The 14,323-nt window shown below is 42.5% G+C and overlaps 1 protein-coding gene across 2 annotated transcripts in view; it reads left to right on the top strand.

Moving 5' to 3' along the window:
- The window catches only part of MTA1 (metastasis associated 1), a 146,264-nt gene extending 132,391 nt beyond the window's left edge, over positions 1-13,873 (top strand). The window contains exons 18-20 of one of the 2 annotated variants that reach the window (XM_084637748.1): positions 6,394-6,425; positions 9,620-9,771; positions 12,195-13,873. In XM_084637748.1, the coding sequence (XP_084493874.1) occupies positions 6,394-6,425; positions 9,620-9,771; positions 12,195-12,333 (323 nt within the window). In that variant the 3' untranslated portion in view covers positions 12,334-13,873. The remainder of the gene's footprint in view (positions 1-6,393; positions 6,426-9,619; positions 9,772-12,194) is intronic. The other variant, XM_084637749.1, reaches the window with a different exon arrangement.
- Positions 13,874-14,323: the final 450 nt, after the last annotated feature.

Raw genomic sequence — 14,323 nt, 5'->3', positions numbered from 1 at the left:
GCCATGCCAAAGTGTATGGGAGTGAGTTAAAAGTTCTGTGTTATAAATTAGGCCATTCCAAGGCATGCCCTAAATGGTTTGGTGTTAGACTGTGGTTTTCCTTGGGACTAGGTCTGTGCTTCAGAGGTTGCTTGTGGGGAGCTGCATGCTATCTGCTGGTGGAGGAGAGGGATTTAGGCAAAGATTTTTGTGGTGCTGAGGTAAAGTTGATCTAAAATGAGGGTAAGAAAAGAGGAACAGAAAGGAGCTTAGAGATTTCTAGTTACATGAAATAGTGACTAGCAGAAGGAGAGGTGCTCACTTTCTATTCTGACAGGTTTCAGAGTAGCAGCCGTGTTAGTCTGTATTCGCAAAAAGAAAAGGAGGACTTGTGGCACCTTAGAGACTAACCAATTTATTAGAGCATAAGCTTTCGTGAGCTACAGCTCACTTCCTCAGATGCATATCGTGGAAACTGCAGCAGGCTTTATATATACACAGAGAATATGAAACAATACCTATTCCCACCCCACTGTCCTGCTGGTAATAGCTTATCTAAAGTGATTTCCAGCACAAATCCAGGTTTTCTCACCCTCCACCCCCCCACACAAATTCACTCTCCTGCTGGTGATAGCCCATCCAAAGTGACAACTTTGTGTAAAGAGTTGTCACTTTGGATGGGCTATCACCAGCAGGAGAGTGAATTTGTGTGGGGGGGTGGAGGGTGAGAAAACCTGGATTTGTGCTGGAAATCACTTTAGATAAGCTATTACCAGCAGGACAGTGGGGTGGGAATAGGTATTGTTTCATATTCTCTGTGTATATATAAAGCCTGCTGCAGTTTCCACGATATGCATCTGAGGAAGTGAGCTGTAGCTCACGAAAGCTTATGCTCTAATAAATTGGTTAGTCTCTAAGGTGCCACAAGTCCTCCTTTTCTTTTTACTTTCTATTCTGCCACTTCCTGACTTTTGCCTTAGTGATATGTTGGAAGGTTCTCCATTTGCTAGACGCCCAGGTGTGAATGAATACTTCACAGGTTAGATTCGGGGATTTGGCTCTCCCACCTTTTGGCAGTGACAGGAGTGCATTTTGTAGAGGTGCTGCGGAAGGAGTTTGCACTTCTGTAACTGGTAGGCAATTTGGGGGAGTGATGCCACCACTGTGGCACAGCGACGACTTGCTGGACTCCGTACAAATATGGATCGTGTCAAATAGAGCATGCACTTGTGTGCTCTTGCAGATTTCCTCAGGAAATCAGCTATGCTAGCAAGTTTCCTCTGTAGTATGACAGAAGCTAGACATCTCACTCTGATGCTGTGCAGTCAGGTGGGTGCAGTGGTGAGTGCTAACTGTTCCTTGGCCCCAGCAGCACTGCAGGAGATTCAGAGTTGACTGCTCCCAGGAGTATTGAACTCCCTCAGGTCAGGTATCTATTAGATTCATTAAAAAAGGAGGGGTAGGATTGGTGTACAGGGGGCAATGTTTCAGTATGATGGCTTTTTTTTTAAATTGAGATCTAATCTAGGCTTTAAATTTGCCTTTATCTCATTGGAGTAAATTAAATAGAAATGGAATTGAGCTGCAGTGAAATAGAAATTCATTGACTCCTGGATCATCTTGGGAGGAAATATATCCCCTTGCAACTCTGACACTCTAAGAAAGGCCAGTCATAAGATCATTATAACCTATTTTGTGACTACTCCCTGTGAAGCAAGCTGCCCTGCAGAATAGGTCTTATGCCAGAGAGCAAAGGTTTTGATGCCTGTGCACTATTCAAGAGCTGAGACATGCTTTGAGGGCTTCATGCACTGTCTGTAATATGGCTGCTAGTTCTATAGCCATTTCATATAACATTCCAGAATCATTTGTGGCTAAGGAGCTCTAGGTTACCTGCAGAGGTGCAGGCAAGTTCTTAACTTAATTTGACCTCTTGAAGTTCCTGTGGTGGTCATATTTATCTCACTCTGAGGCTTTAGGAAAATTGAAAGGCAGCAGACCACTCTCCAGGGCGATGAGTTTTTTTCTTATTGTTCTGTGGAAATAAATCCTAATCTTCGAGATTTCTGAAAGCATCTTAGTTTCTGTAGCCATCTACCTTGTAGCTTTCATCTCTAAAAAGAGGGAAAATCTGGTTAGTCAGGGGAAAACGTATGGTCATCAACAGCCTTCCTCCTCCGTTTTGGATTGTCACTGAATATCCCTTAGAAGCACACAGCTTGACAGTACGCCAGAGGAACTTGAAATAAATCCTGTGTTTTCCTAGGTTTCTCTGCTTTTGCGGGCAGTCAATGCCGTATTTTCAGGTTTCAGAGTAGCAGCCGTGTTAGTCTGTATCCACAAAAAGAAAAGGAGTACTTGTGGCACCTTAGAGACTAAAAATTTATTTGAGCATAAGCTTTCATGAGCTACAGCTCACTTCATGGAAGTCTATACCTTCAGACAGTTGGGTTTTAGAAAAGGGTTATCCCAGAGCCCCTTCCCAGGGATCCCTATAATGAGACACTGTTAAGAGAAAAAGTCTCCTTTTAAATATAGAGGGCTGTAGAAGGGGTGCCAGAGCCGTCTTCATTTTTGTCCCTAATATATATACTTAGGTCTAAGACTTCAGTTTGTGTGTCTCCCCCTCACTGCCTCATTGTGTGTGTTTGGGGGAGAAGGATGTCTGTGTTCCATTCTCAACCCCTGAAAAGTTGAACAGCAGCTCTGAGATTATATTTGGAATATGTTATAGCTATGGTACTGTATCTCTGCTACTGTGAAGCAATAACTATTGATAAAGGGTGCATTTTAAATGGCCAGCCATTATTTCTAATGTAATTTTCTGTCATAACACAATTAGTTTTTTAAATGGCTATTGCTGTATTTTTTCTTGTCTTCTACATTCCAGGTATATATAGATTTGTTGAAAGGGAGTTAAGTATTGGTGTGTTGCCTATAGATATCTTAACATCAAACATAGTGTAATAGCAAGGCTATAAAAATTGCTTTGAAAAATGTATCTATTTTATGTTGCTGATTACTGGATCAGCGAAATGATCAACTGTATAACATGGCTCACTTTTTCCTGGAAGGAACAGCTTACTTTTGAGGTTGTCCATAGGTTGGATGCTTAACAGGTTTTTTGGTTGTTGTTGTGTATGGACTTGAAGCACAAACTCTTGGAACCAGCAATGATTTCTGCCCGGCTTTCACCTCTGAGTCTTGCTTTTGTCACTCTCAACATGTGACATCTGTGTCTTCTCACCGTGGAGGATCTGAGTTACTACTGATCTTGGAACTTGGGAATAGACGTGCTACTGACTACTGCTTGTACACCAGCATCCTCCTTTGCCCCAGTAGCTACCTCTCCTCTCTGAATGGAAATCCTTTGACATAGCTGCCCCTATTGCCCTGTCTTCCTTGGCATCAAGTGTATTCAGCCCTGTGCCTTCCATCCACAGAGCTCAAAGGTATTCACAAACGTCAGCTGGTTAACCCTTTCAAATACCCCTGTGAGCAAGGACAGTATTCGCCTCTTTTTGTAGAAAGGGAAACTGAATTACGGGGTGACGACGTGACTTGCCCAAAATCACACAATGGATAAAATTGCGGAGCAGTCACTAGAACTCAATCTCCTGACTTCCGGTCCCACGTTGCAACCTAATGACTGTGCTCTTCCCAACAGCTCTGTCAAGCTCTTTGTCTACATCAGGGGCCTCAAACATGCAGAGGCCTGCGGGGTTATTTCTGGCAGCCTGCCGAGCTCCCTGTGCCCTCCCCTGCCCCTCTGGAGTTATTTGCTGTGGGCTGCCAAGGTCCCCTCCCCCCAGCACACTGTGTCCCCGCTCCTCTGCCTACCTCCAGGTGCTTCCCGTTTGGTGACGCTTAGCACTTTCCAGGGGGGAGGGGCGGGGAGGGGAGCCACACACTCAGGGGAGGAGGCAGAGAAGAGGTGGGGCAGGGGTGGGGATTTGGGGAAGGGGTTGGAATAGGGGAAGGGAGGGGGCAGAGTTGGGGTGGGGACTTTGGGGAAGGGGTTGGAATGGAGGTGGGGAAGGGGTGGAGAGGGGGCGGGGGGGTGTCAATGATGTGGCCCTCGGGCCAATGTACTAGTCCTCATATGGCCCTCCTGGTGATTGGAGTTTGAGATCCCTGGTCTACATCAACTGGCCATTCCTGCTACTGCCCTTTGAATGTGACTGCTGCTTATGTGGAGACTTACATTCCCTTCACCAACAGAACTCCTTCCTCATACTGGATGTATCACTGGTTTCAGAGTAGCAGCTGTGTTAGTCTGTGTTCGCAAAAAGAAAAGGAGGACTTGTGGCACCTTAGAGACTAACCAATTTATTTGAGCATAAGCTTTCATGAGCTACAGCTCACTTCAGCATCCGATGTAGTGAGCTGTAGCTCACGAAAGCTCATGCTCAAATAAATTGGTTAGTCTTTAAGGTGCCACAAGTCCTCCTTTTCTTTTTGTGGATGTATCATTGGTTGACATCTCCTTCATTAGAGAGACAAGGTGGATGAGGTAATATCTTTTATTAGACCAACTTCTGTTGGTGGAAGGTACACTCTTTCGAGCTAAACAGAGCTCTTTCAGGTTTGGGGTCATCTATCTTGTGTCTCTAATACCATGGGACCAACACAGCTGCAACAATGCTACAAACAATCATTAGGTGATCTCAAGCTCTGAAAGTGGATGCTTAAGCACTGAAGTGCCAGAAAATGAAGACGTGTGCATAGGTGCTGGAACTGGGAGTACTGCCCCACCTCCTGGTTTGAAGTGGGTTCCATCATCTACAGGGTTTATAGTTTGGGTTCAGTGGCTCTCAGCATCCCCTGATACAAATTGTTCCAGCACCCCTGCATGTGTGTGTTTGTCTTCATACGTTGGTAGTTACTTATATCTGCCCTTTTGCAGGAAGGTGCACTGTTACCATAAATGATGCAAACTACAGATTTTACTGCAATATTACAGTTAAGACCACCCAAGCACTCAAAAAAAGGAAGTCCAACAGTTGTATTTTTTTCCTGAAACATTAACTTGGCCTCGTTGTATATCCTATATGTTTTACTGGTGTTCTTACTAAGTATGTTAGGGTTTATGTTATATAAAGGAATCTTCAGATGTAGCTGGTTTTGACGTAGGCATCTATCTGAGGATTATGGTTAGAATCTTTTAAAACAGGAGCTGTGTGGTATGTGTGTGAGAGAGAATTGTTGCCGAATTCTCAAATAGCAGCAGGGACTTTGCTCAACCATATATTTTGAAATAAAAGTTCACTTTTGGTCAAAGACCAAACAAGGAAAATTTCAGGCTAAAGTCTGTGTGTAAGCAAGGTTATAATGGAAATCCATTTTTCAGCTAGTGCAGGCACTAGTAACTGCCACTTATAATACACATTCTCTTTGTGTCTAGAACAGTTCCTTTCTGAGCCAAAAAGGGGCCCAGTGATGCTCATGTGCATTGCAGTTGATGAAATGTGATTAAAGTTTTGGGAACGTGCATGCTGGCACAAATTAACTGGACATAGGTAATAATAAAAAAATCATTTGAACTGACCATAAAGTAGTAAAAATGTGGCATGGAAAAGATGCATTAGGTTACCTAGGCCATTCCCTGCCATACCTTTGCTACAGCTCTGTACCAGGACTTCATTCTCTTACATACTGATACTTGTGTGTGTCCAGTAATATTCCTGTTTGTTTAGAGCCCTGGTTCAGTTTACACACTTGCTCTGCACTTAAAACATGGACCTTTCGCAATGCGATGGAATATCTAATACTGTTACTAGACTACCATTTACTATATCAGATCATTGTGCCTGTAATATTTGTGTTGTTGGAGTATCACCTTGTGTGATGGAGAGATTGCTGAGTTCTATGACTGTCAGAACTAAGATATTGGAAGTCTTTACTTGTGACAGGTTCTTATGGACTGAGCAGTTCAGTAGATGAAATCTGATTGTACATCCAGGAGATAAAATAGCTCCTCGGATTTTCCCAGATGATGATAAAGATTTTGCTTTTTGCTCCCTTGATAGTGCAATACCATCCTTTTATCTTTAAATCGTAAAATCAGAAAACTGGAGATGTTCTCAAGCTATTAAGAAGGGGCTTCCAGATCTGAAAGAGGGGATTTGATTTTGGTGGTAGTTTCCCATGTATTGTCTAGTAAGGCATGAGTGAATGGAGAATAAAGTAGGTAGCATATTTAAACTTTTTGGCCTTGTTTTTTAGATTGCGTTGTTAGGGATGCTGTCTTCTCAGTTATCCCTCAAGGAGGGAAAAGATTAGGGTGGTAGAAAACGGCTACATCATAAAATCAACCCAAATGCAAACATAGTTGTGTTTGTTTGATTTTGTATTTTTTCTGTCTTGGAAAATCATTGCTGTCTTACGAGCTCTATTCTCTTTCCTGTTTGTTAGGTCTGCCTAACCACGGACAAACCAGACAAATGGTAAGAGAATGTTCATTTAAACCAAAAAGGGGGGTGGGGGAGGGGAAAGAAAAACCCAAACCATAACTCTCTAGATAGGCTTTAAAAGGGTGATCTAGTTTTTTCTGCTTTTACTATTCACAGTTATTCATACGTTATCCCTTTTTTTTTCTTCCAATTAGCCAGGATAGTTTTCTGTCTGAAAAACAGATCTGGGTGTTTAAATGAAAAAAGACACAGTGCAATCTGTATCAGTGAAATTCTGTTTTGAATGGAACGCTGTGTGTGTCCACTCATACAGCAGTCAAGAGAGTGGCTGTTTACAGCAAAGCCCTGAAATGTGTTTTAGGTGGAGTGTGTTTCATTGATGGAAGAAGGGATGACATGACGGAAGGGTTTTTGTTTGGCAAATGGTTTCTTATTTTTTAGACAGTTGGTGTGCAAGTTGTCTGCTGAGCATGTGTGTGTTTTTAAAAGTAAAAAATCATTTTAGCCTTTCATCCATTATGCTGAGAGCTTTATCAGGCGACGGAAGCAAATAGCCAGTCTAATTTATGGGTTTCTGGCAAAGTGCTTTTCATGGAGTGGTCCTGGGGTCCAATTCACCCCCTTTCAGAGGGCCAGCACAAGGGTGAAGTGCCACTTTAAGCCATCAAAATGGAATTTAATGGCACATAGTCCTTGTTCTAGGCCTCTTCAGTGGGAAGAATTTTGCACCCTGGAATTTTTGCCACAAAGCACCCTTTCATGGTATTACTATATTGGAATTTGCCCTGTTTGGTAAATTGCCACAATGTACTAGTGTGAATGGAGGCACTCAGAAATTAGTAAATCTGCAGCAGGTCTGAATGACAGTTATTGAATAATGATTGAGTATTATCAAATCTAATGCTTCTGTCTTGGGTAGAGTATAATATCTTATGGCCAGGATTTAATTTTGTCATGCTATTTTAGTTGTAATAAGGAAGCAGATCATTTTGTTTGTCACATTAGCATTTGATAAGTAGTGGTGAATTGTATTTTTAATTGAATTCAGTTTCACCTCTTACTGCAGAGGAGACTGGCTACTTGTTTGTGTCTGCTGTGTAAACAAACTCGCAGTGTAGTGGGAGAAAAATAAGAAATGGCCAAATCCCCGTCACCCGCAGGGATAAAAATGCTGCAATTTCTCACTGCTCTGCTTGTGTGATAAAATGTTCTACTGAAAATGAAAGGTCCGTGTTTCAGGATGTAACAGTTGAAGTGATTGCTCTGTTTGGGGAGAGAAAAGGTAGATTTCAAGCACAGTTCCTACTCTTGCCCAAGCATTTCCGAGAACTTTCACTGCCATCATTCTCCTGACACTTAACACAATGGAGAAAATAGTCTTCACACAGAAATGAAAAGGACTCTCCTTCAGAAATCTGGAAACACGATATTTCAAACATTGTTCCCCACAGCACAAAAGTAAAAGCTGAATTTCTGAAAGTATTTTGATGGCTTGTTTTGGTGCTGAAATTGTCTGAAATACAAAGGAGGCAGAAAAACGTTGAGAAAAAATAAATTGTCTATGCCATTTATGTAATATAAGTGTGGCAACTGCCTCCAGTTTTCAAGGAGTTAAGAAAGAAAAGGATTTAGCTCTTTTATAGACTTGTATTGTCTGAGGGAGAATAGGAAAATGCATCCAACTCTAAAGCAGCCAATGGCATTTATACTAGGGCTGCTACACTATATTGTCAAACTTTTTTGAGAGAGAAAATTGGGTTTTTGACTAAATGAAATTTTCACAAAGTATCTGATTTCTGCAGAAATTTTTAATTGTCAAAAAAAACCCTTAGATTCCTTCCCCTCACCCAATATTTCAACTTGGGTATGCTAGCAGAGTACCTCTCGGGAGTTGTAATTTAGGTGCTTCATGTTTTCATTCTGCTGTTACAGGGTGGGCTTCCCAGTCACACTGCATCTCCTATGGTGCACCATGGCCAGGAACTCCCATGATACACCACCTCCCCTCTCCAAGAGGGGTGATCATAATGCCTTATGGGAGATGTACTCTTCCATGAGGCACTGGGGCTGAATTTCCTAATCAGAATTTTTGGTTTTTGGCTACAATTTTTCAGGATTCCAATTTTTCCCCCCAAATCAAAATTTTCCATGGACATCTTAGTTTTCACAAACTTATTTTCACTTTCATCAAAATTTTCTTTACCACTATAAAAAAACTTTCTGGACAATTCTAATTTGCGCACCTCAAACTTTCAGTGCCTGATTCTGCAACTTCAGTCCGTTATGAGCGCTGTTAATTTCTGTGGGATTATTCTAAATAGTACTTACCGTGAGTACAGGTGGCACAACTGGATCCCAAGTGATTCAGGACAACTATACTTGAGTAGTTTAATTCCTTGCATGCCCACACCTGCATCTTTATAAAGCTAGAACTATAATTTTCAAAGGAGTGGCAAGGGCTAACTTCATAAAGTGAGTTCAGTATATGTGGGGGCATCAGAATAAGACCTATCACAGTGAGACCTTCTAATGATCACCTTAAGGTTTCAAGTATCGGGGTAGCTGTGTTAGTCTGTATCCACAAAAACAACAAGGAGTCCGGTGGCACCTTAAAGACTAACAGATTTATTTGTGCATAAGCTTTTGTGGGTAAAAAACCTCACTTCTTCAGATGCATGGAGTCATCTTAAGGTTTGTTGTTTTAGGTTTCCTAAAAGAATTTTTAACTATATGTTGCCCTACTTAAAAAGGAACATCCTTAAAGCAAAAGGGATGCAGGTGAGTGTGAGAGTTTGTCAGATTTTTAACCTTAGAGTCAGATTTTTAAATTTTACTAGGTGTAAATCCAGATTTCCTTCTGAAATTCAATGGAATTATTCCACATTTACAGTAGTGTGACTGAGAGCTGCATCTTGACTCAGTCTTCCAAACTCGATGTGATCCGTTTGTGTACAAATGTAGGTTAACTGGCCATACAGTTTTTCTCCTTTTTTTACCACAATCCTGTCCTATTGTAATTTTAAGAGGACCTCAATCTTTAGTACTAGTGGCCAGTTGCTTTTTCATGAAATTTACATTCACTCATGGGAAGGAGGGGGAGAACTTGCAATTAACTTTAATATCTGATTTGGCAGCTTTAAGTCCTTCTCTCCTCTTGTTTGATTGTTTATCACATGACACCATGGATTAGCTACAGTCCATAATTTTACTTCTTTATATATTGTTAGGGACCAAGCCGAAACTTGCTGCTCAATGGGAAATCATACCCAACAAAAGTCCGATTAATTCGTGGTGGATCCATGCCTCCAGTGAAAAGGAGGAGGATGAATTGGATTGATGCTCCGGATGATGTGTTTTATATGGCCACTGAGGAAACCAGGTAGGGAATATATGCCAATCAATTGATTCTCACTGGGGAGCCTGACAAACTCCTTTTGGTTTCTACTTTGCATTTATCATCCCTAGCACTATTCATGCACACTGATAACATGTGTATGACTGCTCAGAAAGTCTCTTCACCAGGCCTGGTGTTGCATTTTTAAAAACCCAAGCAGCTGCCTACGGTGTTTCAATAGAATGGATCCCTGGCCAACTGTGTGCCACCGCAGCACTCGACAGAAAGTGGATTCATAGGGACCTAGGACTGGAAGAGACCTCCTGGGTCATCAAGTCCAGTCCCTTGCTGTCACAGGCAACTCATTATATAATCCCGGTCATAAATTTATCAAGCTCCATCTCAAAACTAGTTGGGCTGTTTGCTGCTCCTACTGTTGGGAAGCTTTTTCAGAAGCTAACTCCTCTGATTGTTAGAAACCTTCTTCTCCCTGGAACTGAACACTGCTCCTATGAATGCTGTTGATTTGAATCGGAGCAGGTGTGGATTTCTCTGTTGACTTTGAGGCCCAATGAAGTGAAGAGTGTTATCGTTACTTGGATTGACTTGGTCACCTGCTGAGGTGATCTTCCCTGAATCAGCCAGTAGTTGAGGCAAGGGTTTACCTGGGTTCTCTGCCTCCTTTAAGGAACTGCTATGATCGCCAAGCTTTTGGTGAATATTCTTGGTGCTGTGGATAGAGCAAAGGGTGTAGGAGCCTGTACTGGGAGTGACATGTTCCTACCAGGAATCTGAGGAGTTTCCTGTGGACTGGCTAAATGGATACTTGTAAATAGGCATTTTGCAGGTAGAAAGCCACAAATCAGTCTTGAGGGTCTAGGGCAGGGGTTCTCAAACTGGGGGTTGGGACCCCTCAGGGGGTCGTGAGGTTATTAAATGGGAGGTCACGAGCAGTCAGCCTCCACCCCAAACCCCGCTTCGCCTCCGGGATTTATAATGGTGTTAAATGTATTAAAAAATCTTTTTAATTTATAAGAGGAGGTTGCACTCAGAGGCTTGCTATGTGAAAGGGGTCACCAGTACAAAAGTTTGAGAACCACTGGTCTAGGGGAATTGTGGAAGCTAGAATTACCATCCTGAGTTTGAAACAGTGGATGAATCTAAGATGTTGAAGACAGCCTTCTTTCTTCATTGGAATGAGAAAATAACTGGAATAAAATCCCCTGACCCTGAACTCTCTGGGCATCTCCTCCTCTGCTCTCAGGTGTTGAAGGTGTCACGGAGTGTGGGGGAGTCCGGGCCCTGCACCCCTCTTCCTGGGATTCACCGTGACTCTAAGCCAGCCAGTAAAACAGAAGGTTTATTGGACAATAGGAACACAGTCTAAAACAGAGCTTGTGGGTACAACCAGGACCACTCAGTCAAGTCCTTCTGGGGGGCAGGGAGCTTAGACCCCAGCCTTGGGGTTCCCTGCATTCGACCAGCCAGCACAAAACTGAAACAAAAAACTCCTCCAGCAGGCTCTCTCCTTTAACCTTCGTCCAGTTTCCCCGGCAGAGGTGTTACCTTCACCATCCCCCTCCTGGCTCAGGTTACAGGCTCTCAGGTATCCCATCCCCAGTGAAACTCCCCTGCCACATTCCCAGGTCAACACTCCCCCCTCCCTGCTGCATCACAGAAGGCAGTCCATTTCTTGCTTTAACAGTATCTTGTGAGGGTCCCTGAGAGAGAACAGGGAAGGTAGGAGGAGAAGGGGTACGAAGGGACTGGAACTGAATAGAATACTGCTTCTTCACAAGCACCAGGACCCAGTGGTCCAAGGTGATTACAGTTCAGGCTTCCTGAAAACATGAGGGTTTACCAAAGGGGAGGAGAGGTGGAAAGGAAAATATCCTTGGGTGGTTCTGTCAGGCTCTCCACATGGGCATCAAATCTGCTGCCTTGTGGAAGCACCTGATTGTGGGGGCAGCTGAGGCAGGGGGTCATCTTCAATGGAAGCTCTTTCTGTAAAATTCATGCAGAAGGGGAGAATGTGGAGAAAAACAAAAGTGAAACTTCAGAAATACAAGATTTTGAATACTAAATAAAAAATACTGATTTGGAATGAAAACTTCAATTTGAATATTTTAGGAAGAAAATGAGTGTTTGTGACCAACTTTATAAAAACATTTCTGTATGTAAAAATGTGGGAATCTCCTTTTTCCAATGGAATAAATTCCTTGGCTCCATAGCAGTCAATGGCAAAGCTTCTGTTGGAGTTGATCAGGTTTTCACCTCTTCTTTCTAGCTCTAGAAGAGCACAAGATACCAAATATCCAGGTAATGACATTTTTGCACATAGGAAAGCTGTTGCAAACACGGGATTGAATATTACCCATTCTTGGGCTTGGGCCTGTGTAATTTTGGCAAAGAAATGCCAGGATTTTCTACTTTTGTGACAAACTCCTTTTTATTTTCACTGTCTGTAGGAAAATTCGCAAGCTGCTTTCATCCTCTGAAGCGAAGCGAGCCGCCAGACGCCCTTACAAGCCCATTATCCTCCAGCCAGTCCAGGCAGTCCAGTTACGACAGCCCATGAATGATGAACCCATAATCATTGAGGATTAAAACAAACTGAGCAGCCCTCACAATGCCAGTGGGTCTGCCTGAAAGAATCTCTCTCCCGATACACACTTGAGGTTTTTATGGCTACTGTGTTGAATGAACTGCTGAAGACTGGAAAACTTTAAGGAACTGTTCTGCATCTTTTAAATCCCTAAAAGGAACTCAGCCCCATCTGAGCCCTGATGACCACAGACTGTGCGCTCAATCTCTTGCGCATGCTCTTTCCTCTCCTCTCCTCTCCTCTCCTCTCCTCTCCTCTCCCTTTTTTATTTTTGGTAGCCTATTTTCCCCTCTTGCTTGTAGATTACTCTGCCTTTTTGTAGACATGTGGGAAGGAAGGTCAGTTTAACTTATTAAGAGAACGTGGAATAGTAATTTTTAGCTTTGTTTCCTCTGACCTTTGAAGAGCTAGACTTCTTTGTTTTGTGACTGAGCTCTCATTGCTAACCATTTTTACAAGGCTGTGTTGTAAGATTTTTGTGTGTGTGTGTGTGGACGGTGCCATTTTTTTCTTTTTTGTTATTTCTTTTGTAGATAAAGTTCTGATCTGTAACTCAGATATTTGGAAATAGAGGATTTGAAAGCCAGCTACAGGTTCAGCTAGTTTTCTTGGTCCTGTCCCTTGTGTTTTTTGGATAATTTGGCATGGCCAATTTTGCTTGTCCTCAGGCACAAGACAGAAACAACTCAGGCTGAAAAAGGAGTGAGCTAAGAACTGAAGAATCTTGCAGAACATTACACTAACGCTGAAGAACTGAGGCCAGGTTACTGTAACTAGCTGTTTTATTCCAGTCAGTCCCAGGGAGATCTGGCCTGTGGCGTTTTTCACAGTAACCAGAATTTTGTGTGCTGCCTTCTGTCTGCTTCTGGAATCCTACGTGCTATTATAACAACAAGGACCAGCAGTAGGCCCTCTAGTGTAATGAATTGCTTTTCTCTGGCTCCAAGAGTCAAGTCCACTGATGCCCAGGGACATTTTGCTTTGAATTCTGAACCTATTTGTGCATCAGTGTTTTTTGAACACACCTCTCCACAGGAAGCCTGGTTTCTGTTAAATTACATTACTGTACATTTCCCATTTTGAAGGGAATTTCAAATTAAATTACAACTGGGTTTTAATTAGAACAGACTGTGTCTGAAATTGTTTTCCTCTTGACATTTTTGTGTTTGAGGTTTTTCTTTTTTTGCATCTCCTGAACTTATTGTGTATTAGCAAGTCTGTAATTTTTTTCGTATGTCTTCTCATGGCAGTGCATTTGCTTAATGCCCTGCTTTGTTTTGACAGGTTGTAAACTATCATTTGCAACTTGTGTTGATCTGTATATGTACCTGCCTCAAACAGACACAGCATGTAATAATGCCCAAGTCATTCCACATGTGTCAGCAGTGAGATGAGCCAAAGTTGTATTTGGGTTATCACAGTCCAGCCGTGATTCTGTGCAACACTGCTACCCCTTTGGGTGAGGTCAAAAGGAATCTCCGCAGAACAAAAACAGTTCAGTTAACTTTGCTTAATAAACCTGGAACCCGAGCTTTTGTGAAACTGCTGGTTTTTTGTCTATGTTCTGAAATGTTAACTGAAACTTGACCTTTGCCAAGGCACCATCTGCCTGTGGAATGTGGAGCTGCACCTGCTTCCTAGAAATTGCTTTGATTGAAAAGTGCTTGGATAACTCTGCTGCTGTGAACTAGAACTTCTTCACGTGATTGCTCTGTCAGTCTGTTATTTTGGGCAAGCCTAATTCATAGTTTGATCCCACCAATATACTTAGTGTATGTCTGTCTACGTTTTAAAATCTGCGGCAGCAACTCAGAGTCCAGCTCTTCAGACTTAGGGTTGCACTTCGGCACTAAAAACAGGTATGTAGACATTCTGGCCTCGGTTCTGAAACTCATCCCGCTCCCCAAGCTTCAGAGCCCGAGCCTGAATGTCTACATAGCTGTTTTTAGCGCTGTAGCATTAACCCAGGCTCTGAGACTCACTGCCAGGGAT

Source organism: Lepidochelys olivacea (assembly GCF_965140295.1).
Source record: "Lepidochelys olivacea isolate rLepOli2 genome assembly, chromosome: 8".
NCBI classification, from domain to species: domain Eukaryota; kingdom Metazoa; phylum Chordata; order Testudines; family Cheloniidae; genus Lepidochelys; species Lepidochelys olivacea.
The sequence above is the reverse complement of the archived record's forward strand: the minus strand, read 5'-3'. Positions and strand labels throughout refer to the sequence as shown.